Raw genomic sequence first — 27,320 nt, 5'->3', positions numbered from 1 at the left:
TTCCATCCATCTCCTCAAGTTAAAGCCTGAGGCTCTCTGAGTCAGCTGAACAACTCAGTACAGACACACAACAACCAGTAGAAGGTGCAAGGCCATTTCCATACTAGTTTAATATGTCTAATGGAAGTAAAATGTGTTTCACTTTTCAGTTTCAGTCCAGTTCTCCCAGTACAACTTCTTTTACAGCAATAGCAAAGCCATGGGTGCAAACAGAACACAATGAATCGCCAGTCTCTCATGTACATCCTTGCATTTCACAAGTATACTGATTTTTTTTTTTAACCTTATCTCTTTTAGCGAGGTTCGCAATTTCTCATTGACGCTGGTTTTCGATTAACTTTAAGTTTGCTCTATTCAGTCGAGTCGATGTGTTTATTTAAAGGGTGGGGACTGGGGTTGTCAGAAATCATCTGCATTGCTAGATATACAAGATGTAAGTGAAAAATATTTGTTGTAACTAGAGCGGCATGAGGCTATACAGTTCCTGGTGTATGTAATATGATTTGCTATGGTATCCAAGTCGAGAGGGCAACTGCGCCAGTGGGAAAATGGATTAAGGTTAGGTTACAGGTTAGGTAACTGTTCTGATAATAGCATTAATCAAAAGAGGGAACGTACAGTGTGACCAGATAAAACCAAATTATGACCCATTAGTTATGTGGCTGGATGGTTATCATGAGTGAAGTGAACAGGGCAGGTTTAGAGCGAAGGTTACCTTTAACCTTAAACTGTGCTCAAATGTGGATCTGACCTCAATACGACTAAAAGGTTTCACCAACATGAAACAGCTGGATCCCCTCGTTGATCAGTTACCTCTGCTCTCAGTCCACTCGAGTGTGAACGCTGTGGACTGTTCGAGGTAACTCTAGTTTCAGGCGTTGTAATGTATCGTCCTGCGAGTGCCACGGTGCAAGTACTGGGCTCACCGCCGCAGAGAAACGGGGACACTTGTGTATGTGTCTCTGTGTATGTGTACACATGTTCTTGTGTGTTTAGGTAATAAGTGACAGGAGGGAACAACAGCAGCAGAACAATCGAATAAAATTCAATATAAAATTCCACTGAGCAACACAGTCAGTGACATGGTTACATTAATATGATGGAGCTGTGTGCTGAATTTAAGTGAGACAATGTCCTTCTTTCTGTTAAACGATGAGTGAGCGGTGTTCCAGAGAGATTCTGTACATCTAACACAGGTCAACAGATTTCCCTAAACACAATACAGATGTTCGCAGTCACATCTGTATATGGTGCATACTCTAACCTTCAAGCAAACCGAAACAGGTTCAAGAAGACAGAGTACAGACGCAGCTCACAAAAATGCATCAAACTCCCCTGTTTTGAAAGCGTAATAGAAAAACGTTAAAGCCACATGGATGTCACAAAACAAGCAGAATGTTCTGAAATGTAACGTCAAATCTTGTAGCTTTGCTTGTGATTGAAAAGCCCTCGAGAAAGGGCAATAACACAATAAAAATAGGCTACAGGGAAAGTAAAAAGAAACCAAAAAAAACAAAGAACAGGTATTCAGCGTGTCTCTTTGTGCGCAGACCATTCTTCTATTGGACATTGTGCTCTCGAGGGTTTTTGTTGTGGTTTAAAAATGATCTATAATGTGGCACAAAAAAAAAGAAAAAAATACATTTTCTTAGATTTGTGTGGGTTTTTCAGAGGTCACCGATGTGTTTCATTCAAAAATGACATTGATGTGCCACTGCCATGGTGAAGGTATGGTTAAGTACAGGCGCATAAAATGACTTGATTTAAGTTATAGAAGATTGCCTCTGTAAATCAGCAGTGGGTTTTTCTTCTCATGCTCTTGACCAATTCTTTATTTACGCATTTTATTTCCCTCAATATATCTGAGAATTGTGAAACCCACATTCTTTGGTTTCTTGTTGCTGCAGCTGGGGATTTGTCAGTTGTGCAAAAAGCAGCTTTCAGTTATACTGTATAATGGATTTATTTTTTCACATAATCGTCTGACCCCAGCAGAATCATTTCCTCGTCTTCTTCTATGAATGTTGTAATAGAATTTGAAGACCTTTCAAAGAACGTTACGGTTGGGACAGCTGTTAAAGATACCCTATGACTGTTGTGTAATCTAAAACTCTGTGTATCACACATCGCTCAGTTAGCACAGCAGGTGAGAGCGTGCTGCCTCTCCTGTTAAAACAAACAGTGTGAAGCAAGCACAGCTTATGTTGTTGAATTTCTGATCTCAATGGGATTTTTTTTCAAAGATTCTTTGAATAAATGTTACTAAAATAAATTCAAACTCTGTCCATGAATTGCTGATTTCTTCACAAACAGTGAATAATACAGATAATAAGATGATAATACAGATTATACAGTGACCTTTCTTGTATTGACTTTAAGAAAGAAAATGGTGGCTGATTAGTTCAACATTCGTCACATCGTCTTGAGATGGGAAGTGACTGCAAGCCTGGAGAAGCCTGTAATGAGTATTCATATAAGTGGTGGGACTTGGATACACCGGCTACTTTTAATTTTCTGGGGATTATTAAGGCTCGAGTAGTTTGACGGGGGTTTTTTTATTTGTTGTTGTTTTTTTTAGTGTGTGCACACTCAGCCAAGGTGGTTCCTGTTTGCTCGTCCCAGTTCAACTGTACCAGTCTTGGTCTGCAGTCCTTTGCACAAATTTGGATCATCTGGCTTCACTAACTGACAAAGTTGGCAACGAGCATAAAGCTGAATTTAAAGCTTTAAATAGCTCTCCAGACACATTTTGCAGACAACACAGATGCTACATCAACATTTTCCTACAGTCTACGGACACTTGCTATGTTTCATCAAATACATACAGTCAAAATATGCTACATTTTGTACAGTGGACAGTCAACCCAGTTGTGGATCAATAAGTGGATACCATGTTCATTCACACTCCACAGAAACATGGTGTATTTCATTGAATGAACCTCTTTTGCATTTCTTATTAGACTTCACACATGTTGAAAATGCTGCAGGGCCTATAAAAAAAAATCACTGACTTTCACTGTCCTCAAATAACTTGTAAGTTATAGGTTGTAAATCAATATAATAATTGGGGTTTATTACAGGATTTGTGATTAATTCAAACTTTAAACATTTGCAAGATCCTTTTAAAGGGTAAAGCTTATGCACGGAAAAGCAACTGACATGTAAAGCTCAAATAATAGAACTGATCTATTTTTCTCTGAAAACAAAAGATACGAAGCGACTCATCTTAAAAGCTGACAGACACAGAACTGTGGTTTGTGTCAAATGATAGCAGCAGACTGTCACACCCAGTTTGTCCAGGATTTTGGTGGCTTCACCGTGTCAGCATCAGACTTTCATGTGACTAGCATCTGAGAGGTCCAGATAAAGGAGCATGTCAACTAAAAGAAGGTAAAAAGAAAACAAGTGCAGCTGATATCTTCACCCTCCAAAACTAGCAACCTATAAAAAAAAAAATAAAAAAAACTGACATCAATCAGACTTTAGAGTATGTGGTCTACAGACTGATAATACATCACGAAATACAAATGCCACAACAACAAAAACAACACAATTCCTCTAGGGCCACAACCAAAATCCTCTACAAAGAAGTTTATCTCTGCTAGCTGCTCTAGGTCTGGTTCATGAAAAACTTGCGATGACTCTTGATCCCTTGGATCACTTGGTTCTTCCAGCAATCAAATAAGGATTTACAGTAAAAAAAAAAAAAAAAAAACAAAGATACGATTGGATATCATCCCATGAAAAAAAGAATGTCCTTCAAAAAGGTTTTTCAAAGACCCTCATTACCCATAATGCTAAGCTTTTTCTCTCCTTTCACAGAGTACTTGTGCTTTTGTAATATCCTCTGGTCGTTTTTGCTGTTGCCATGTGTCGAAACTGTTGTTCAGAGCAATTCATCAGGTTGTTAACGTGAAAGCAAACCTTACAACTTGGCAGGTTAGAGTTGGTTTGGAAACTTTGAGTCACAAGAGTCATTTAAGTAGCTCCTGTTTGCAAAGTAACAATGTTGTTAGTCTTTTTTCCAGTTCGATTCTATACCATGTCAGCCATGGATCGGTAAACTAAAATTATATTGTTTTAGTTTTCACTCATTTGGTGCTGACAAGTCAGTTTCAAGATGACAAATCAGCTGGTCGAGGTGTTCACTCCGGTTTAAGATGCTGCTGAAAGGGGACTTTCGTCTGTTGAAGCCATTTTCTAGTTGGAGCAAGTATTGATGTTCTTGCCGTCAGCAGCATCCTCCACCAGTGCTAAGTGATAATCAGTGGAGAGCGTGAAGTGGGACACGCAGCCCACCAAGCCTCCATTGTACTGCCTGTTTGTGTGAAGAGCTATCTCTTTCATGCCACCTTCAGGAGAGAGAGAGCACAGAGAAAACAGACATTGAAGGGAGAGAATATAGAGATGTAGAAATCACAATTACTTGTTTGACTTGAAGCATTTTACTAGATTGTCAGTTGTGAGCTCCACCTACCAACATATAAAGGCCCGTTGATATTGAGCTGTCTCATCTTGCCAGGTGACCTGCCTGTCTTTGCTCCGTAGTCATCCACTGTCAGCTTCCCTGACTGGCCATCCCTGAAGACAGAAGTGATAATGGTAAACTTATTCGTAAACCTGAGAAACAGGGCAAAGACTCTGTAATGTAATTCTTGGCACGGCACCTTACATTGACCGTGATGACCCCTTTTCGCATCAACGAAGTAATTATAGAAACTAAATTTATCCTTGGATTTTCCAATTTCCACATGGATTGCTTCTGAATGTCCTGCACAGAAAAAGGTATGTCCTCTTCTTGAAGCGCCACTAATCATAAATTCTATATTAACCAATCAAATGACTATGTGTTCCTCACAGGGATGAAACCACAGACAATTATCACCTGATTCTGCAGTTTCCTTGAGATCTGCAGGGTGGTTGTAATGTTAATGTTTTTCCTCACTTCTCTAATAACTCTATATAAATGCTAATATTGCTCCATGTGTCTGCAAGACGTGTGAATAGCTATATGTTAATAAATCATAGTATGTCAGTGTTGAGTTTAGAGCTTGTTCTGCTGCCCCCAAGTGGACAAGGAAATCAACCGGTGCAGACAAGTGAAGGCAAAACATAGGCACAGATGTGTTGTAATCACCACAGCAGACATTATTTGACAGGATGAATTCTTTTTAGAGCTTACCTCACAGCTTTGACTCTGTGCCACTTTCCATCACTAAAGGTCCCGTTGACAACAATGTTAGCTGCACCACTGCCCAGGTTATAACTAGAACATGGAAACATGTAGAAGGAGTTTAGCTAGCTACACAGGGTGCAGTGGGTTCACAGTTGTATGGTACTTCCCAGATAAATCTTGGCTCTTTTCCAGGTAACAGTCCTGCCTCATACTTTGGGTTTTTTTTTTTTTTTAGCAGTGCTGAGCTCTCCCTTTTCTTCCTGACTCCTGTTTCGTCAAAAGGACAGAGAACAAAGTGGTACATAGAATTTGAACTTAGACTAAAAATGTTTTTTTTTTTTGTTTTTTTTTAATACCGTAGATATATTTTATATAGAGTGAGTAGATATTAGTGGTGCTTTTTACACAAACAAATACCTGAAGATTAGTGCACCATCCTGAAGCCCCATGGACAGGAAGTCACTGTTGGGTCTCATTGGACTGTCTCCTCGCCATAGCAACAAGCCATCTTTGGCTGTGCTCTTAAAACGCATGAAAAGGTTGGTCCTGGACCCAGAAACCCTGAAAAAATAAATAAAGTTTACAAGTGTTGTTTGCTGAGACAGTGAGAAACACCACTCATAGTTCTTTCACCAAATAATTAGTATGTACACACTAACTATGAAAGTTCAAGGGGTCTTTAGGATATAAAATGAGGAACTGTAACTGAACAACAGTAAAAGACACCAAAAACCCCTTGCATGCTTATTTCATACACGTTTCTCAACCAACCTTTTAAGGATATCGCTGTTGTCGTAGTTCAGGTAACTTCGCCCAATGAACTGTGGGATCTCAATGGCTTCAGTCACAGCTGTTGAGGAGGAAACACTGTGTTTACTTCATATCACCACAAGGTGGCAGCATCATCATGTATCTACTGGTTGAAGCTAAAGGGGAACGCTAAAACTGATACTCTGAGGATACAGGAATGTTGGGAGGGAATATGTGTATTTTAATATCCGTTTGGAATTCATACAAGAAAACTTACTGTTCAAACAGTAATTCCCACACTCTGTTCAGTGAAAGCATGAGAAAAAAACAGAGAAGGCATAGATAGGCTTAAGGGATTATAATGTCCAGTCCATTATTCTATATGACATTATATGATAACAGAGGAAAAAGATTTAATCCATGAGAAGAGGAAAGATCATATCACGTGAGTAAAGCCATATATTATACACTCACAGAAACAGTGCCATCATTAAAATTGTTTGCAAAAAATTAAAGTTAATGGCAGCATCCGTTTTTCTTCTTTAATAAATCAGCAACTTGTTGAGGCTGCCATGTGTATTAGTGCATTTTGGTTTTTTTTACTTTACAAAAGATGGAAATGCCAAAAACAGATTATTCCTAGTCCTCAAAACACATGGCACCAGCTTCAAAACATCTCTTCTGACAAGCATTGTGTAAACCGCACACTGCTGTCAGTGATATGTATCATCTAATTTGATGCCTGATGTTCTCTAATCACAATGCAACAAATTATCAAATGTTCTGCTACTATCGTCTCCCATCAAACATTGGGACGTGCTAGTAATTGTGTGAACTCCACCAGAAAACCAATCACTGAATTTCCCCCGTTCTATAATTTTGATAAATGTGTCCACTGACTTAATAACATGCATAAAATTCATATAGGAAAAGTAGAAGTGCCGAGTAGTGCAACTGACCTTTTTGGCAGTGCCTGCCATCATACCCTAGGGGGCAGTCACACTCATATCCATCCCACTTCGGCCTGCAAGTCCCTCCATTGGCACAGGGACTTTCCACACATGGGTGTGCTGAGTTTGCAACATTGACACCACCAGCGGAGCCAGTTGTTATTGGGATGGTGCGGTCATTGAGAACCAGCTGGGGAGGTGAGAAGAAAACAGACGGAGAGGAGGAAAATGAAGATGGAGCAAGAAAAGGTGTAACACTCTTGTCATAGTGGTCGGCTTTGTGGCTGGTGAGATTATATATTTATATACAGTGACAACTGTCAGACTTCTGGACCACACTGTATATATATATAGCCATACCTTCTGTATAATTCCAGAGAAGGGCTTTATTACACCTGCCGTCCTCTTGGTTTTATCATATTCTGGTACTCCTCCAATATAGAGAGGTGAACTGCAGTTGATCTGAGTGAAAGCTCCCTGCAGAAAAAGATTAGTTATGTCAACATCATGAATAAATCTAGTTATGCCATATAAATGAATATGTTCATGAATATTAGCATCACTCGGGCCTGCTTCGCTTATAAAATACTTGCTTAAGAATTCATATGTTTGACCAGGTATAGTATAATTTCCTCTCCTCATGCACTTTGCACTTACATCAAGTTTACTCATGGAAGATGCAGTTTTTTGTTATGTGTCATGAGTACGTCATGTTTAATGAGCCAGGCAATGTTAAACAGCCAAATTTGACGTCTCCATAAAACAAAAAAATGAAGTTATTTTTCTCTGGAGTTAGAGAACCAAACCTGGGTTAAAAGACCATTCACTGTCACACATTTAAAATGTGACTTCAATGCAACACCCATGTTGCTTTGCTTCTGCTGAAAGTGTGCCTTAACATCAGAACTTAATGAAGTGTGTGTGAATGCTCTGTTGCTGAGTTTATTATAAGGTTTTTCTGCCCTCTTGTGGTCAAAAAATCAAACCAGCTTTATGCAAGACACATGGAAGGAAACTACCTCAGCAATTCCCTCCATTGGCCTCTGGCTGTCCACCTGCAGGATACCGCTCTTTGCTGTGCGGGACACCTTCAGCTCGTGCCAAGTGTCCAGACTGATCTGCTCCTCACTCCTGTTGCACAGATCATCACATTTAGCATCAAGTTAGAAAATCTAAATTGAAGACGAAAATAAAAGAGACATACTACAATAAGAGCGGATCTATCCAGTACCTTATGACCGATCCTCCGGATCCGCAGTCAAATCTGAACTCTACATATCTGTCCACCAGGTTTATAGCCAGGAAGTCTCCACTGCCTGCGTCATCACTGTACAGCAGCATCCCGTCGGGCATCGATGGTCGAAACGTCAGCTCAAACTCCATGAAGGACAGATAACTCTGAGAGGACTGAGGCCAGGGGAGGACAGCGTACGAAAACACTGTCTCATTGAAGAGTGGTGAGGACAGTGAGAAACCTGAGGAGTTTGAGAGAAGATAAGAGAAAAGAACAGGCGGGAGGAAAGAAAAAGGATTTGGGCCATGGGGGAAGAAGAGGCGTTGAGCATTAAAATGATTAAAAGTGAAGGGGAGGAAAAGGAAGAAGTCGGTGAGAACAGAAGAAATGGAAAGAAAGGACATGTGGAGGAGGAAAAGAAAGTGGTAGGTTGTATTGTCTGAAGGCTGGTCTGACATGCAATCAATTCCTCTGCCTCTATATTAGAAATAATAATCCTCATCTCAACCAATTTTCTTCATATTGCACTCAACCGTTCAGTAATTACCTTAAAAGGTGTGTGTGACAGTCTATGACAGCCGTCGAGTAAGAACAAACCTCAAAGAGACTTTCTGCTTTTGCAGAGGCACAAAACTCCTCTTGTAAACAAGACAAGTGTCTGTTATTTGTGTGGGTGTGAGAAAATACAGTTGACTCACTCTCTTCACAAAGTTCTCCCCTGAAGCCGAGTGGGCACAGGCAGATGTAGCCGTCAGCACGGTTTGCAAAACAGACACCGCCATTGGCACAGCTGACCAGGTCACACACAGTGTCGCTGCACTCACCTGGTACAGAGTGGCAAGGAGATATGAGCGGATTAGGCCAGACTCAGCACATGTATCTACACACATAACTGGAAAAACATGGATATATTTAGGAAACAAATACAGTTTCAGTGGTTGCATTATTTCCAACTTTCATGTCACACACTAAGTAAAAAGGGAATTTTAAGATGGCAAGTGTTTTATATTTTTACTGCTTTCATGAAATCATGTTTTACAAAATCCTCTGGGAGCCATAATTTCCCAAACATTTCTACTTCCTGATTCAGCGAAAAAATCTATTTATATCTGGCAAAATCTAATTATCAAAAACAATTTTTTCTGTCATTGTGTCAGAGAATGATCTAAAGTGGTGAACAATTTAGATATAATAAGCAGATATTTTCTCTGTTCTTACATTAACATGTTTGTGTGTCTATGGTTGCAGCTTTAACCAAAGGTTGAACGCTGAACCATGATATACTCTTGGACTGTGCAATGAATAAACAAACTCATTCAAATTCAAATAAAGCTGTCTAACTTTATTAAAATTATTTATGTATGAAGCCCAAAATAAGTTAGTTTAGACTCTAAATCTGCCTCTAAACTACTTAACTGAGAGGAGAACCAGTGTATTATGAGTAATGTGGAAAGAACTCATTTCACAAACTCACATGTATACTGTATGCTTCCTCACCTATATCAGCTCCACTCAGAGCTCTGCCCAGAGGCCAGGGTCTGATATCTGTGGCTTTGTTGTTGATGATCAGACTCTGAATGCAGCCAACAAAGCCACGATTTGACCCCGTCGCCCTGACCAGCCAATAAGCACTCGGGGATCCCCCCACATACAGCGGCGAGCGGAAGGTGATCTTCGTGTACTGTCCCTGAAGCATCAAGGGTGAAGAGAACATCCCTTATTACTATGAACACACTCGGTACATTAAACCAATGTTATTAATAATGGACGGCACATCCTTTGTTATTAAAATAAACACGTGCTGAAGCTCTGTATGTCTTATTGTTACCTGTGAGCGTCCAGATATAGGGGTGTCGTTGTCCATACGGAGCCAGCCGCTCATGCCGTCTCTGAAGACAGTTACTGTGTGCCACTGACCAAGAACTACAGGACTCTCGCTAACTATCTGCGCTGCTCCTGTACCACAGTTAAACCTGTAGAGACAAAGATGAAAGAGGTAATTATTATGTATATATTCATGAAGAATATGCTGTAAACAGCTCAAATGATGAGCATCCTTGAACCCCTAAATTTCCCCTTAATTTTTTCCTGTAAGAAAGTGCTGTTTATCCCCGTTTCCAGGCTTTGTGCTATGCTAAGCTAAGCTAACCGACCATTGCTGTACCTTCGTATTGGAGAGACTGAGAGTGTATTTCCCAAAATGCTTAACTTTTGGCACACTGTATCATATGTATATTCTGTTAGTGCTTATTGCAACAGCTCACTGAAGATGTATAGTGCTTAAAATGAGTAAAATACATTTTAGGTGCAATGTTTTTATAGCTAAATCACATAGAAATGCATCATTAAATCTTACATCAGTCATGAGTTTTATATTTATATTTGGTTTTTTGTTTAGTTTTAATGAATACTTGCTAGCAGTATTCCTGAAACAGTTTTCTTAAAAACCTTTATTTTACATCTGTTTTTTTTTCGACCAACATTATGTAAAAGCTAACATTATATCGAAATGTAGTTTGTATTTCTTATTTAGCCTTTGATGTGTGGTTGCGTTTAATTGTTTCTTAACCCATAAGTGATACACTGGATATGCAAAATGTGAGTCACTCTTCCTCACCTGTAGTGCAGCTTGCCTCGCACCAGAGCCAAAGAGGTAAAGTCTCCACGGCCGTGTTCGTTCTCTCCACAGTAAAGCAGCAAGCCATCCTCAGAGTCTGACTGCACCAGAGAGAAACTGTCTCAAATACCTTTTCATCATTGTCGGGACAAAAACACAAAAGGTGTAAAAACAGCTCACTCCCTCACCTTGAACTCCAAAGTGATCTGAAAGGTCTGGTAAGAGTTTTTCAAGGGTTCTAAAGTCATGTGAGAGTAGCCGTAGAACCTGGGAAAGTTCACCGATATCACTGAAGAGGAACAAAGGATAAAATCATGATAAATTCACGATAACAGAGCTGGGTGGGAACAGCTGCAAAAAGTAAGGCAGACAATGTATTACGCTTCTCTCACCCTCGGAGCAAGTGTCCCCTCTTCGTCCGAGGTTACAGTGGCAACGTGAACCTCCACTGTCATAATCACTGAGACAGAAGCTGTCGGGGGGACACACAGTATCATCGCAGGTCAGGTCATACATGCGAGGTATGTCACCTTTCCAGGGTGACATGGTTGGGGTGGTAGTGGTGGTGGGCACAGTGATGCTGGGGTGGATCCAAACAGGAAAAAAGATAAAGAAGTTTAGTTTTCAGTCTTCTGAGAAAACAGGATTTTTACAGTGCAAATTGGGTATTAGGTCTTCAATGCATTTATTGTATTGTTCTGTCCTCAGGTTTATCTAAAGGTTACATTTGCTTTTTCCTCATAGATACTTTTCCCTCTGTGCTTTAGGGAAAGAAACAACCAGGATAAAAAAAAAGTATTCAATATTACTTATTAAGTATAGTCAGGCGAGCGTATATTTTCTCCAGTTGAAGCTGTACATTACAACCAGAGTGACAGCTTAAATTGATGTGACATTTCACTGCACTGCTCCAATCAACATCTTAAATCAAATAATTAAGTGGAAGAGCATGAAAAAAGCAAACTGTAGCTGGCTTTTAGGAGCAGAAAGCCAGGAGATACAACAACCTCACAATCAAAGAGCAAGAGGAACATCAATAAGAACAGATATTTTATTGAGATAAAAAAAAACCTTCCTGATACCCATTTTTTTTTCTTCATAGGAAAAAAACATGTTAATGATCAGCTTTGCTATTAAGAGAGCGGCTGTTACCTTCTCCACTAACTAATAAACAGCACTGACATCTTTTCAATCAAAAACATCGCAGCAACAACATCAGTGAAAACAGAAACCACGGTAGGCCAGGGCTTTTAAGGTACATCATACCTGGTAGTGGTAAGTGGGGCAGTAGTTGTGGTGTCAGGATTGGTACTAGGCTCTGAAGTGGTGGGGAAGACCAGATCTGAGAAGTCTGGGAAGATGGACGAGATGGGGGTGGTGGTGGTGGTGGTGGAAACTGGTGGGACAGTGACATTGGGAGGAGCGATGGTGTTCATACGGTAAACAACGTTCCGACCAGACGGTGGACCAGAACGTGAACGGAGCTGGGACTTCCTGTTGTCCTGACTGATACCTGGGAATGGCTTCAACTAGGAAGCAGAGGAGTAAAGAAACAACAGAAAGGAGGGATAGAGAATTATTTTAGAGTGTCACAGGTTCACTCACAATTGCCATCACTTCTTTTTTACCAATGTGTTCAGCAGCTAATTTCACCTTTATCTATAATCTAATTTGATTTAAGAGTCTGAATAAACTCAAAATGAAATTCTAATTATCACTATCCAACTCTGTCATGTAAAAACCCACCTCTTCAATAAAGATATCATAATCGGAGTCATCAATGTCAAAGCCATCGTCATCTTTGATCCCGGAGTCTGTGATGTAACGCCCATAATCCCCACTGCCAACTTCTGATGCACCTGTTAAGGATGTCGATGAGGATTATTCCATGTCTGTTATTAAATGCTGTGAAAGGACTTAAATGGTGACAGCAGTGAAATGAAGGGAAACACACATGTCCACAAATACAAGTCATGAGTTGAACACAGTAAATGGAGGTCAGAGAATCACATGGTTAGAGAACAAGACGTAAAGGAGTGACACTGCAAACATACAGTTAAGTCCAAATTTACTTCATGTTGTTTTTGTAGCAGGAAAATTCATTAAAATTCAAGACTGTGAAAACAGGTGTTCCGCTTGTATTCACAGCGTCCATTGAAAACCTGTAAATATATCTATTATCAATAATTATGTCCTATTTCTCCTCTTCGTCTTCTCTTTTACTGTATCATTCTTTTTTAAGTGGCAGGCTGGTGCTCATTAAAACCAATCCCTCTTTCCCAGTGTTGAAATGAGATTTTATACGGATACTACATGACCACCACTGGTGCAGGTTTGGACTTTTCCTCCATTTGCAGTATCACCATCATGTGCGACAATGATATTTCAGTCACAGCAAAGTAACACAACAATGAACATGAGCTAAACAACAAACAATAACGACTGGTTCACTGAAGATGTTGAAGAACGATGGCTCTTTCTATAATGACTGATCCTATTGTGGAAAATGTGACCATATTTCACTGATGATGATGATTATGATGATGATGATGATGATGATGATGATGATGATAGACATGAGTATACAGCTGCTGTTGGCCGAGTGGGTCTACCTGTTAGCCTGTACCCCTGCTGCTGCACCACGTACTGAAAGGTGTCTCCTCGATACAAAACAGTGCCATAGGGAGCTCATAATGTGCAAAGACAAAGTCAGACAGTGAGTACAGTGAGCGTGGTTTAAAACCACTGCCAAAAATCATGCTTTGCAACATTAATTAGTTAGTTATTCTTTTTTTTTTTTTTACCTAATCAACCAATCTGATAAAGGTAGGTTAGCTGATTGAAAGCCCAAACAGCTGCTATAACCCTGTCCTCAATAAACTAAATGTGTTGTTCCACACAGTGTTGGGGAAGCTACTTTGAAAGCACACTGTAGCTTTGTAAGCGACTAGTTGAACTGCAGCAAAGCTACCCTAGAATTAAATCTAGTTTAACTAATTAAAGCTACTTAGAAAACGTAGTTCAAACTACTTTGTAAAAAAAATTATGAAATTGACAAAGAACATGTGATAAGAAATATAACAAAATATAATACAAAAAAGTTACATGATGGCAAAAAATGCCATTCAGCTGAGTTTATTGCAAAAAGTGCCTTATTGTTCTCAGGTCATACATAAACCAAGAAAATAAATACCCAACTACTTATGGGAAAGTGAAAGGAATGTCACTTTGGTTTTGCATACAATAGCTGCTGGAGTATGGCCATGGAGGTTTATCCATGATGATGTTGTCACTGTGTGGCGACGCCTGACCTTGGCTTCTAAACACGCACTACACAAAAGGTCAAGTGTGGAGGTGACTGCCTGACAAATGCATCATCTGGGCTGCCTTCACAGTGGTCGGGGCTGGTCACAGGGGGTTCAGTTATAGTAGAGAAGCAATGGTAATGTAAAAAATAATCAAAATAGTTTTTTGTAACTACACAAAAATGGCAAAAAAAAGTATTTTAACTACTTGAATCACTATGCACATATGAACATATGAACTTTTGAAAAATGTAGTTAAACTATTAGTTCAATTACAAGAAGTTTACTAGTCCCCAACACTGGTTACACACATTTACACACATACATTTAGTGCATATGTGTTGGACAATACTATATAGTAAGCCCTATGTTAAATTTACTTTTTAAAAACACACTATACATTTTTGTATATTTTATATCATACTTTATTCAGTTATACTGAGTGTATTATTACTAGTGTTAGATGAACACTTCAGAACAAAAAGTTGAAAAAACAATAGAGTGCATGTTCAATATAACACCTCCCTTGGCATCCACGCTACGCTGAGGAAGATTAATCTTAGCTTACATAACAGCATCCCCTCCCTCCTCTCTCCTTGCCATTCCACCTCCCCATCTATCTGCATTGTACAGTATCATTCCCCATGTAGTGTTGTGGAGTGATATTAGACAACATATACGAATAAAATAAAATTTCATTTGTCAAACATCTCATGGAAACTTGACTTTTAAGCTTGAATAGATGCCAAGATTTAAAGTGCTAATTTGCACAGCCTAATAACATTAAGTCCTGAATACTGAGTGCTGGCATACATGGAGGGGGGGGGTGCCCAAAAAGCCCTCAGAAAACTAATCTGCTGTTGTGTAACAATCCCCCTCAATCCATACCACCCTCTTTCTAACCACTATGAAAACACACACACACACACACACACACACACACACACACACACAATGCACCGCTGCTTGAGTGAACAGCGGGGGTGGGCTTGACTGACTGACATACTTTTCTTGTCGCTCTCTCAGTGATAGCTTGTGTGTGTGTGTGTGTGTGTGTGTGTGTGTGTGTGTGTCCATCAGGGTGTGGACGGGCAGAGAAGGGGTCTGGCATTCCGTCCTTAATCCTGTCTGATGAGACTCGGACGTAACCCGCTTTCATCCCCTGCTGAGAAACCACGCTTCTCTATCTCTTCGTTTCTGTCCGTCTGTCTCTGTGTCTCTCTGACTGACTCGATTTATCTTGTTTCATGGAACTTTCGTTGACATTATTCTTAACTTCTAATATTATCTCTCCCTCCGTCCATCCTTCTAGCTTTGTCTTTGTCTCTGTGCAGTCTAGCAGGACTGAAGGGGCTTAGTTCAATCAGAGCAGTTTACAACAGTGTGACAGCTAACATAGCGTGTGAAGCGGGGTGGCCTGTGTGTACTGTGACTACAAGGCAGTTTCATTTTAATAATCATACATACATACATTATGCCCACTAATCTGTAGGTAAACTACTTGTCATGGTCCTTTAATCCATTAATACATTGCTATAACTGCATGTTTTTGTATTTGTGTACGTCTCCCACACACCTGTGTGAATGCGTATGTGTTTGTGTGCTTTAATATCAATCACCACCCTCCCCCACACACCACCAGCAGCCGACTACATCAAAAATAATAAAGTAAATGACTCTGTTGCTCTATATCTCCACCATCCAGGGCTACAGTCAGAAAACCCCACTGACACATTGACAGGTGCTGTCCTACATTCAAGCAAATGCTGAAGGAGGCAAACTGTCTAGTACCATTTATCTTATTGATTTTTCACATGATGATTTGAGGAGTTTTTGTGAGCCTTTCAAAGACCAAAAAACACAAATTAATGCTAAATTGTAAGAAATTTGGAAAATTTATATTCCAAATTGCAGGATTTCTCATTATATTATGGAATTCCCTGTGATGACACTTTAATAACAGCAAAAATATGCTTCAGCTCTAAACCAAATATAATCAGCTTCATATGTAACTTAGACTGGAAGGTGGGAGATAAAATAAAGTAAAGCACATTATGCAGTACAGGATGAAGTTCTACTCATCTTCAATTATGTTCTCTTTAATTATGCCTCGACTCTAACCCAGAGAATTCTAGAGAAACTTTGAGTTACAAAAACGTATCATTGCTTCACACTGCGGGGAGAAGACGACTGTCTCCACAGTAACACTGGGGTTTATACAGTGTGGTTGAACATGGTAAATTTTTTATTGTGAGGGTAACTTTGGCAATGCAAAAATGAGCATGGTGTGTTTAGTTCTGTGTGGGTGTAATGTTGAAACTAAACTGAAATTGAGTTTGTTTTTGAAATGTGGTTGAAACCACGGTAACGAGAGAGCTGGGACTAAGATTTGATGGATGTAACAGCACATTTTGCTCAGAGATAAACATTTGGCCTTACCAAGAGTGCGCACAGGGTTGTTGATGTGGCTGGGTGGGCTAACCCCGTGCACGTTGACCGCCCGGACAACAAACTGGTACTCCGTTTCCGGTATTAACCCCTTCAAAACCATGGAGTTAGTCTCAATGGGCTCACGAATATACGTCCACTCCGTGTCCATTTCTGGCCTGAGAAAAAGCAAGGACATGTATAAAGATACACAAACATAAACTGAATGATCTATTAAAGTTTGTGAAATAGTTTTGTTTTCTGATATTTCCACATCTGTGTGTGACATTTTACAAAACACTAGTGTTCTTTAGCTAATTTTTTGATTTTCTTTTTTTTACAAATAAATAAAAAATCATCATTCTCAAAACATCTTCAGTGTAACTGATTTTTGTGGGGGATGTTTTCAAAATTCTGACCAGTCACTTCATTGTTCTCCTCCTGCTGTTCTATGTACCTGGAAATGAGCAGTGAAAATGACTGCCAAGAGAACAATTACTCACAATTGTAGCTCTGAATAATTCAAAGTCAGAAAAATATTGAATCACTTTTCAAACAAATCGAAAGGAGCAATTGATTGAGAGGTTTCTTTTTCATCATCTTACTAATTTCAAGCTGCTTCAAGCCTCAAAGTGTTATTTCATGCTTTAAACAGACATTGAAAAGTAAAACAAAGAATAAAGTGATGATCTCCTGGACTTTATTTGTTTTGGCTATCATCTCCAGCTTCCATCTCAAACACTATGTTTGTGTGTTGATTTTGGGCGCCTGGAGCTACAGCTATCTGCTGAATAGAGTCATCTTCATCATCACTCAATGTCTCCCTTCAGCAAGACCTCTTTTGATGTAAGAGGAGAAAGATGTGCCTCTGACACGGCCCTTTTGTGTGGAAAATCCCCACTTCATGCAAAAAACAGGCACTGATTCACATCTACTCTCTCACAGTAAGTGACAGTCTCTCTGCCTCTGTCCCCCTCTCTCTTTGCTCAGTCGCAGGGTGTTAACTTCACACCATGAAGGGCAACACTACTGTGTTTTAAAGCTTATTTCTTTTTATGTCTTTATAACTTTTTTCTTTTCTTATTTTCTTTTAAAAACAACTCTTATGGGGGCATTTTTAAATTCTATCTGCCTTTTTTATTTGTGTCTGGCAAATCACCAAAGGACTCTGGGCAAATTAGTTCTGACCTCAACTTCCTTGAAATTGTAGCCAGAGGACTCGTCAAGACATTGGAAGTTCCTTTATGTGTGTGTGTGTGTGCGTGCGCATATACCATTGATGTGTGTGAGGCTGGACACAACTAGAGTATGAAGTTCATTCTTTCTCATGTCCCAACTGACCCTCATGTCAAAATACAAATGGTTACACTGAACAGACCAGCAAAGACCTCATGAAATTCACTGTAAAAGAGAGCTGTGTATTCTGTAGAATTGCAATGTGACAGTGAGACTGATTAATGAGGCTAAATATGCAGCTATCTACACCCATTAATGCACACAGATAAAGTTTTGGAAAGAATTCCAATTTAAAACTGATTATCTCTTAATACGATGCTTTGTTTTATATTTTTCTGCCAATAAAAAACTCCCACATATTTTGCCCAAAAAAAGGAAAATTCATTAGTCATCATTTTTTATAGCATAAAAGCTTCTCCTGTCCCAATTCCCCTTACACTGCCATTATAATGGTGTTTATGGTTAAAAAGCCTAATTTATATTCTGCGTCTGTTTGTCCCAGTTTCTATTCATTTTGCTTACACATAAGAGAATGTTCAAATTGAAAGAAGTACTTCTGGTTACGTCTTTCATATCTCTTTATCAAATTTGGAGCTATAGCCGGGAGTCAGTTAGCTTCGCTTAGCATAAAGATTGGAAGAGGAGGAACACAGGGCGCCTGGCTCACTCCAAAGGGTCAAAAACAGGCCAATAGCACCTCAAACACTCACAAATTAAGACGTTGTATCCTGTTAAACAACAGGTTTTGATTTTACAGGGAGACTCATGGTGACACTGCAGTCACTGCATGGCCAAGATATAGTTCCTACATATAACTCCTCATAAAACCAGAATTTGTTGTTTTCACGTTTCACTTTGTGTACAAGTTAAACAAATAAGAAGATATGACATGTTAATTACTGAGCTTTAAATATGCTGGTAGGTGGATTTTGTTGCTTTCAGACAGAGCAAAGCCAGACGTTTTTCCCCTGCTTCTCATCTTTATGCTAAGCTAAGCTAAGCTAAGCTAAACTACTATTTATTTTTGAATGTGTATTTCCCCAAATCTCAATCTATTGCTTTAAAACACTGTTATTTCAATGGCTGCACCACTACATCTGAAACTACCTCTGAAACTTCTCTTAACTAAAGTTTGGGCTTGATCACCGCTTGGCCTCATCAAGAGATCAGCGTGGTTATCGACGATACATGGAGGCAGTGTTCTGGGAAAAAGCTCTCTGAATTGTCCAATAACAAACGGCTTATCAATAAAGAGAATGAACAGGAAGGTGATTGGACACAGTCATTGATGGAACAAGGCTTTTCACTCCATGACATGACCACTTCAAGTTGCCCTTTACCTGATGAGCTGGTTTGATAGTTTGTATGTGGGTGACCTGTGTGTTTTTGAGTGCGTGTGCTCAAATGTACGTCCCTGTGATTGTGTGCGTTGTGTGCTGACAGCAACACGGTGCTGGTGAGATCTTTATAAATTTCATAAACGTGAAGCTTCATCAATTACTTTTCTGAAGGTTGATCAATCATTTATGACTGACCTGATGTAAGCCACCAGGAAGTGAAGGACAGGTGCGCTACCCTCGCTCTCTCCTTGCTGCCATGACAACGCCAGCTCTGTGTCAGATACAGCCATGACAACAGGCTGAGTGGGGGGCGATGGGGGCATGCACATTTCTGATGGCAGAGAGCGAAATTGAATTTAGTGAGTTATTAACAACACTACAGTACAAATAATAGCATCAGCTTTAAAATGGATTCCAACTCACATATTCTTACCATGTGAGGCGGTGCTGATGTCTCTGGGCATGCTGGGCCTACCTTCCCCTGCCCAGCCATAAGCTCCAACACTGACTCTGTACTTAGTGTTCACCTTTAGGTTACCAATGTCCACATCCTAGAAGTCCATTTATATGGAGGAATGGGTATAGAGATACAGATAGATAAGCAAAGATAAGCAAGAGCACATCAGCAAGGACGGTTAGAGGGAGAGAAGAGAAAACAGGAAAAAGACAGGAGGCAATGCGAAAAAGAAAATTACTGGAAGTGGCCATCGTCAAATCTAGCTATAAATGTCAACTGCGATAAGATAAAGCAGGCACAGGGTCTAAATCATTAAAAAAAAAAGACTAGAAGATACTTACAAAGCTTGCTTGTCCATCAAATTGCCCCTTTGAGAAAATAAGAGCGGAGGTGTCCATAAATATTTGAGTATCACAGCACTGACAAAATTCAGGCACAATTCATTGTGGTGAGTACTGTAGTTTTAGGTTTTTCATAGAAAGTGAGAAAGGAAGGTCATTGTCACCAAAAAAATAATATAAATACTCACCAAATATTAAAAGTAAAAACAAAACTAAATAGTTTTAGGCAGGGCAGGTAGTTTTTAAACATGTATTACTTAAGTAGAGCATTTGCACAGGACTATTACACATTTGCTGCTCTAGTTTTAAGGCAGTAGGTGGGTGCATATGGGATAAACTTTAATTGAACTTCAGTGATTGTTTTCACCATAATGAAGCAACATGTCACCCAGTGCAACAGTTTGAGTTGTGGTTTTAATGGTTTTTTGTGGAGCTGTGTGGCACAGGGAATAAAATCAGGCTTTGGATACGCAGACACTAGTTGTTAGTAGGATCAATTCACTCTTTTTCTTAGTCTTTTCATGGCATTTGTTGACAATAAGAAAAATGTATATCACCAACCTCACCTTCTAAATGTTTTGTTTTTACTTATAGCTAAGGATGTTCATTACTTATTTAAAAGTGATGAACGGAACAGGTTAAAAGTCTCTGTACACTCACAGTGGTCAGCATGTCCAGGCTTAGAGGCACCTCCATCAAAGATGCTGTACCCACTGGATGACCATTCCTCATCTCTGTATAGAAGACCTGAAAAACATCCACACAGTCAAAGACAAAGACTCATACAAACACATACTGTATGAGAAAAAGTATCTTTCTGTTCCAGTAAAATCAAGCCTATTTTGGTAGTGTTTGATTTAGCTGACATTCATAAATGTCACATCTGTTGTGTTGGATCAGAGCACCATTTTTTTTTTTAACCTTTAAGCACCTACACTATCAAGACATGGCAGTGACAACGTAAACACTGCACCATACGGAGGAAATACTATGAAGAAACAGGATTATTTTATTATTCCAAAGTGACTGGCTAAATGAACACAAATCTGCGAGTCGTGGGGAAGCTAGGTAGCTGACTAATCCTCTTAGTGAGGACATATGGTCAAAAGCACAGCACACACAGTCATACTGATCCTCACTTTGTTAATGGTTAACTCAAAACAAACACTAGAAAGGAAGGAAGGAAGGAAGGAAGGAAGGAAGGAAGGAAGGAAGGAAGGAAGGAAGGAAGGAAGGAAGGAAGGAAATTGGGTTGTGGGATCATTCAAAAAATATTTTAAAAAATGAAACACTTGAGGGAACAAACAAAAAGTATGGTTGCTTAAAAGTTATGTCAGAATAAAAAAGGAGAGAGGACAGACTCAGTCCACTTTATGCCACAATAATACATAAAAACTAGAGTAAAAGCCTGCCATGCCGTTGCGTATAACTAAATTTATGTCCATTATGTCTCTACCAAGTAAAGCAAATACTGTCAGTACTTGAGTACAGCTTGCCTGGGGTGGACACTAAATAAAGATTTGAGACCACATCTTTCAGAGCTCTATTGCCTCTGAAAAAGCATACATTTGGCAGTGAAAGGGTTCCATCAAAACACCAGAAATTTCAAAATATCAATCTAGCCGTCAAGGTCATTTTGTTGGACAGTGAGTTTGACAGGCACTTTAAAAGCAGAAAAAAAATATGGGAGTCCATCCACGTCAGTGGCTTGCAGAGAAAAATGGGCACGCAAAAAAAAAAAATAAAAAAAAAAAAAGAGAGGAAATTTGATTTGTGACGTAGCTCAGAAGTTGTTTTTATTTTTTGGGTTTTTTTTGGCGAGTTGAAAACCTTTTAATGCATTTTGAAAAAGAGTTCTTAAAAGGAACATGTGGGGTTTGTGCCTTTTTGGTATGTGATACCTGGCAAGAAAGCCTTGAGACTGAAATGACTGTTGGTCAACAGGGTTATACTGCTAAACCCTCCAGCCAAGGGCTACTGGATTGTAAACATCTTACCTAGACTAATAAAAAAATATGAAGTGCTGGAAGAAATTGAAAATAAATATATGTGCTCATAAGATAAAAACCCATATGTCACTGTTTTTATACAGTTTTATATAGGAAAATATCAAAGACAATCAATATTTATATCAGATGTAAAGTTGAAATAGTCTTTTATTATTTAATGAAAAATCCCAAATTGTGACTGTACCTTGTATCCAGTGATGGTGCTAACATGTCGCCGTGGCATCTTCCATCGTACACTGAAGGCTGTGCAGTTGATTGTCTCTAGCTGAATGTCTAATGGAGGACTCAAACGATCTGGTTTATACAAATACAAAGAAAGACATAATATTGCATGAATTGACATGAATCGATTGCTAATGTTGCTCCATGTCTGCTGGATGTTTAAATAGCTGTGTAGCTGACATGCTCACCATTTATAATATAGCATTGTCGTAGGTTTAATAAAGATAAAATACACACTTTTTGACCACACATTTATCCCATCCTATCCATGTGAAGATTTCATTTTCAGAAACAAATTGAAAACAAATTCTTAGTTGTTAACATTGTTCAGAAAAAGTAGAGAAGTTGCACTTCCAAGAATTGCCTGCCTGGTCAGAAAAGCCTTGTCAATAGTTCCATGCAAAAACAAGTCTGTTGCAGTATCTTTCCATATAATCAATGACAGTCTGAACAAAACCTACACTGGATTTCACCTGAGTATATTTGAACAGTGGAAAAAAGGACCATTTGAGATGACATAACCTGTAGTTTGACATGCTGGCTTATAATATCAACTGACGCTTACTTCAGATGTCATTATTTTCACGGCCTGAGTTATTAAATCCAAGGCACTTCTGTGGCACTACAGGGGATTGTGATTTCACTTCCAGTGTTCAACCGTGGCCTGAAAATACTTCAGGAGGCTCTTATGGGAGCAAGAGAGAGAAATATCTATAGCTGTAGATCATCAGTGCTCCTGATGACCTACTGTATATGCATTACCAAGCTTTAATGGAGGAACGAGCAGACAAGTGCCCTCAGAGCCTCATGGTTATACACTTTATGTCAAAATATTTGCACATAGCGGATGATTGCTACATCCAGATCAATAGACTCCTTAAAATGCTTGATAACAATATACAGTAGCTGAACATGATACATTTTAAATGAATTTTTTTTAAATGAATTTACTTAATTAAGAGTAGATTCTGATATGACCTGAAAAAAGGTGTCTGCACAGTGCACAGTTAGTGATAGATTGAGATTGTTAGTAGTTTCTCTTTCTAGGATTTGCACTTAGTTGGGATTTAGTTCAAAAGGTAAATATTAGCCATAATTGCCCTTTCTCTGTCTAAGTGATAAAAAGAAAGACATCGCTGGCATAGACTGACATAAAGATCACACAAAAACTAAATATAGCGAAGCAGAACTCAGTAAATTGAAATCTCATGTAGCTACAACACTGCTCTTTTCCACTTTCCTTTTTCTCTCCTCTTTATTTCTTGTGACTCTTCACTTCCTATGCCGACCTCACTCCCGTCCTGTCCCCCTGACTCCTCTCCTGTTGGCATCTCCACTCCTTTCTCGTACCTTTCTCCCTGCTCTTCCATCCGAGCAGATAATGCAATATGTCAGCTGAATTCCCCGATCATCCATATCTCCCCAGGGGTGTGGCCCAGCGAATGTACGGGTGAGCTGAACTCACAGAATTAGAGCAGATAGAGTTGACTCTCTCAAATCATCATCTTTATGGCCATCAACATACAGCGGCTTACAGTGGTGTTTCAAGTGAAAGATAGGTCTGGGTACAATTTATAATACTCAGAGGGACTGGAATTAAACTGTTCTCTAATCTGTATGAATCCTGAAAATCTTAACATAAACCCCTGAAACTAATGGATTATGTTTGGTCAGTATGAGTAGATTAGATATTGACCCTGGTCCTGTAGGTGCCTCCTCAGGTGTCCTCTTGAGTAGCTACCGAAGCTGTGCTTGTGCTGAGCTGGACACTTTTTTGGAAATGATAAAAACGATTAATATTTGTTTTTTCTTTAATAGAACTGGAAAAATTATTATGTTAAATTGTGATAACACAACCATCCGAACCAGTTGGCAAGATGCCATTCAGAAATACTCTCTGACCAAATGATGGACCTGATATGATATGAAGCTGTATGCTACATTAAGATGATAACTTATGAAATCAATGTTCACGCTTAACTATCTTTCCGAAGTCCATAGGTAGCAGGAGTGATATCCACAGGCTAAAGCTAACAGGCTAATAAGCACTGGCTCTGGTCCCTGAACCCTGAGATTTAAAACTGTCTCTTCACCTTCCTTTGGACAGCGACTCTGTTCAAGAGCTCGTATCAGCAGCCGTCGAGTCAGGTTTATACAGGTTTGTAGTATTGAAGCGCAGCGCACACAGCTACAGTAAGCCCTGATTGTAGCAGTCACCACCTGCGTTGATTAAAGCTAAACTTTGTCACACGGTACTGAGCTTGTTTTTGTCATGTCAGATCACTTTTCTTACCAAGCCTGGGTGCAAATGGTTTCATAGTATAGTGAAGATCCTGTTCAGTGAGGCCAATAAGTCCATAATCATATGAAACAGTGCACTTTAGATAAAGCATAAAGCAACAATTGCAGCATCTCATACAGTATCTTACACATTGGCCTTTTCCAAATGCACCAAACACATGTACTAGACCAGATTGGCAAATTGCCACAACTGATCACTTAGGATATCTGTAGAGATGGGAAAATTTCAGGTTGAAGTATTGTCCAAATAAGAGCTCAACTACTATAGGAATTTTAAGTATTTTGTGTCAGCATTTGTATAATAGACAGTATATAGTTAATCTGCGTATTCAAGATTTGAAACTATTCCATAATGCAAATAGTACACATCTTTTTTTTTTTTTTTAAGATGGGACTTAGATATGTGCTGAGACGGACATTTTGCATTTGAAAAGAAAAATAATACTTTTCAGTACTCTCTGATGGACAAATTATATAATGGTGACAGTCTTTAAATGACCCCAAATGTATCTTTGTCATTTATATTTATATATGTTCATTCCTGTCAGCTTCAAACAAGTAAATATAAAGCCATTTTTAATCCATTATGGGGTGCAGGTTAAAACACTGGGCTTTTCATTTATGTTGAGATGTCAATGCTTCTGACACATTTATACAACTAGGGACGGAAAAAACAAACAGGTGCTCTCATTAAACTTGCTCTCACTTGATCAACAATCTTAAATTCAGGTTTCTTCTTTCTATCACTCTGATTCTACATCTCCACTTTTCGAGTCAGTCATGTAGAAGTGCTGCTCTTTCCAGGTCTGAGTCATCCAAAAATGAATGAGCATGAAGACACATGCTGTTGTGCTCCTCTTCAGCATGAATTATGAAATAATACATTAACACTGACAAAGGGAAAATCTGTTTTCACATTTTCATTGTCTTTCACCAAATTAAGTTTCACGTACTGAGTGTGAGGGGATGGAAAAGATCAATTAAAATGCATGCATACTGTGACAAGGTAATAGCTTTAGGTACACATTATAATAAGTGTAAAAAAAATAAAGCTACTGAATGGTTCTATAAATAATTCAAAAGGTTATTCTAACCAGGGAAAAAAGCTGTCAAAATCCTGAAAAGTGAGACCACTTTGAGGTGTCATTGTCATTCAATTTTAACGCTTTCCAAATTCAACCATTTTTGTTATTTAAAGGCTGACGTGATTCATCTGGACATCGATGCCTGTTGACATCCCCCCCTCCCTTAGAATGAGGCTTGAAAGACCTCAAAACAAACAACAAGTACAAATGTCACTGGAAGTCATGAGGACAGACCTACAGCCGTCCTCTGTATATGGCAGTCTCAACTGTGGTGAGTTTTCTGTGCTGACAGACAGATGTAATAGTCAGCTTGCTAAGGCCTGTGGGTCTGAGAGACTGAAGGAGTGGGGGAGAAACACAACAGACAGTCAGAGAGAGTGACAGCGAGAGAAAAAGGAAGTGATGGAAAGAGAGAAAGAGGGGGAAAAGGAACGAAACTGGGACGGAAAAAGTGTTCAGGGTGACAGGATAACAAAGAAAGACAGAGACAGGGAGAGAGACATTGACAGAGAGAGACACTGTGGAAATGACAAAATCAACAAGGATTTTTTGCCCAAAGAGGCAAAGAGTTAGAGCTGAATATTACCGTTATTTCTCCTTTTCTAAGATCTTTTAATTTTCACAGAAAATATATTTAAGCTACAGTTTTTGTTTTTTTCTTAATCAAGAAAACACAAATTTTCAAGAATTCATTTGCATGTCCCTTTCCTCTAAGCCACAACAGTCCTGCCTCAAATGTAATTTAAATTACAGTTTATATAGATAAATGCAGTTCACTGGTTATTGTTCAAATGGAGCTAATGCTGCTGATCAGTGGGGTGCAACATGCAACATGTTGCACAGTGAGCTTTGATACAGAATAATCACTTTTATACTGTATGAGCAGGGATGTGTATAATGGAGATGACATTATGATGATGGTATGTTTTCCTAATGATGAGCACCCAGCAACCATATTATTTTTGCTTGAATCTTTTATTGCCATGAACCAAAGTTTAAGCACTTCACAAGTTTGAAGGTGTCACACAGATTGTTAATGTGAATTATTGCCGCTACGTTAATTCAAATGTGACCTGACAAAGTTTTAAAGCAGGTTTAAAGATACTTAATGTAATCAAATGAAAGAAAAGATGAGCACATACAAAAGTTTCCCTCATCCACATTCTCAATATATCTCAAATATATTAGTTATTATTATTATTATTTGTATTGTTATTAATAATAATAATAATATTAAACCTTGTCATGCTTGTTTTGAGCTGATGAACTTACCAGATCTCCGAACATTTGATCTTCTAGCACAAAAGCAAACGCTGGCCGCGCATATTGCAAAGAGAAGTAAGTACAGGAGACTCCTTCCTTTACATGTAGATTCCATGTCTTCTTCTGGTCGAAAGTTTAAACGGTCAAATGTTCATTTTAAGACACATTCAAACGCACCTGTAACTGTAAATGTAACTGATCCCTTTGCTGGTAAAACTTTTCTCTCTTAAAAAAAAAACAAAACAAAAACCGTCTTTATCAAGATTCTGGCGCTAACGCCATCCAAAGGCAGGCAGATACTGCCCGAGAGGAAAGGGCAGCTACGGTTTGACACTGATAAGATTACAGTTTGCAAAAGATCAGTGGGTCGGACACATTAACGAACGGACAGACTGCCACAGTGCCCCGACAGGCGCGCTGACAGACGATGGAGAAGGCTGTCCCGACAATTCACGCGTAAAGCGCAACGACTAAAAGCAACTGAATGGTAGGCGAGATCATTTTTACGCAGGAATCTCGCTTTCGTGTCAGGCGCGTCTTAGACAGCAGATGAGATGGACAGCGAAGTGCAGGAACGTGGGGCCATTTAGAGCTAAGAGGATAATAA

General features: G+C 39.1%; 1 protein-coding gene across 1 annotated transcript; it reads right to left on the bottom strand.

Annotated features, from left to right (window-relative positions):
- Positions 1 to 85: 85 nt before the first annotated feature.
- On the bottom strand, positions 86 to 27,294 carry egflam (EGF-like, fibronectin type III and laminin G domains). Its single transcript, XM_023414311.2, has 25 exons — positions 26,723 to 27,294; positions 22,027 to 22,136; positions 20,494 to 20,580; positions 19,834 to 19,860; positions 19,469 to 19,586; positions 19,231 to 19,366; positions 16,472 to 16,638; positions 12,474 to 12,586; positions 11,994 to 12,256; positions 11,120 to 11,307; positions 10,916 to 11,016; positions 10,728 to 10,828; positions 9,939 to 10,083; positions 9,608 to 9,797; positions 8,809 to 8,934; positions 8,108 to 8,351; positions 7,896 to 8,007; positions 7,237 to 7,353; positions 6,886 to 7,066; positions 6,204 to 6,227; positions 5,948 to 6,026; positions 5,594 to 5,737; positions 5,183 to 5,266; positions 4,478 to 4,581; positions 86 to 4,352 (listed from the first exon to the last, which is right to left on the bottom strand). The coding sequence occupies exons 1-25, from the start codon at positions 26,826 to 26,828 to the stop codon at positions 4,201 to 4,203; spliced, it is 3,219 nt and encodes a 1,072-aa protein (XP_023270079.1). The 5' UTR covers positions 26,829 to 27,294; the 3' UTR covers positions 86 to 4,200.
- Positions 27,295 to 27,320: the final 26 nt, after the last annotated feature.

This window comes from Seriola lalandi, unplaced genomic scaffold (assembly GCF_002814215.2).
Source record: "Seriola lalandi dorsalis isolate HSWRI2012SDOR001 ecotype SW California unplaced genomic scaffold, Sedor1 jcf7180002054524, whole genome shotgun sequence".
NCBI lineage: Eukaryota > Metazoa > Chordata > Actinopteri > Carangiformes > Carangidae > Seriola > Seriola lalandi.
Note: the sequence above shows the minus strand (reverse complement) of the source record. Positions and strands in the feature narration are given on the sequence as shown.

Bases quoted from the DNA above. Each gene is read 5' to 3' on its own strand.
- egflam (XM_023414311.2), bottom strand. From the start codon at position 26,828: ATGGAATCTACATGTAAAGGAAGGAGTCTCCTGTACTTACTTCTCTTT. The intron at 19,587-19,833 runs GTAAGTATCTTC...ATGGACTTCTAG, and splicing joins TTGATGGACAAGCAAGCTTT to GATGTGGACATTGGTAACCT. The intron at 7,067-7,236 runs GTATGGCTATAT...TCACCTCCCCAG, and splicing joins TCTCTGGAATTATACAGAAG to CTGGTTCTCAATGACCGCAC.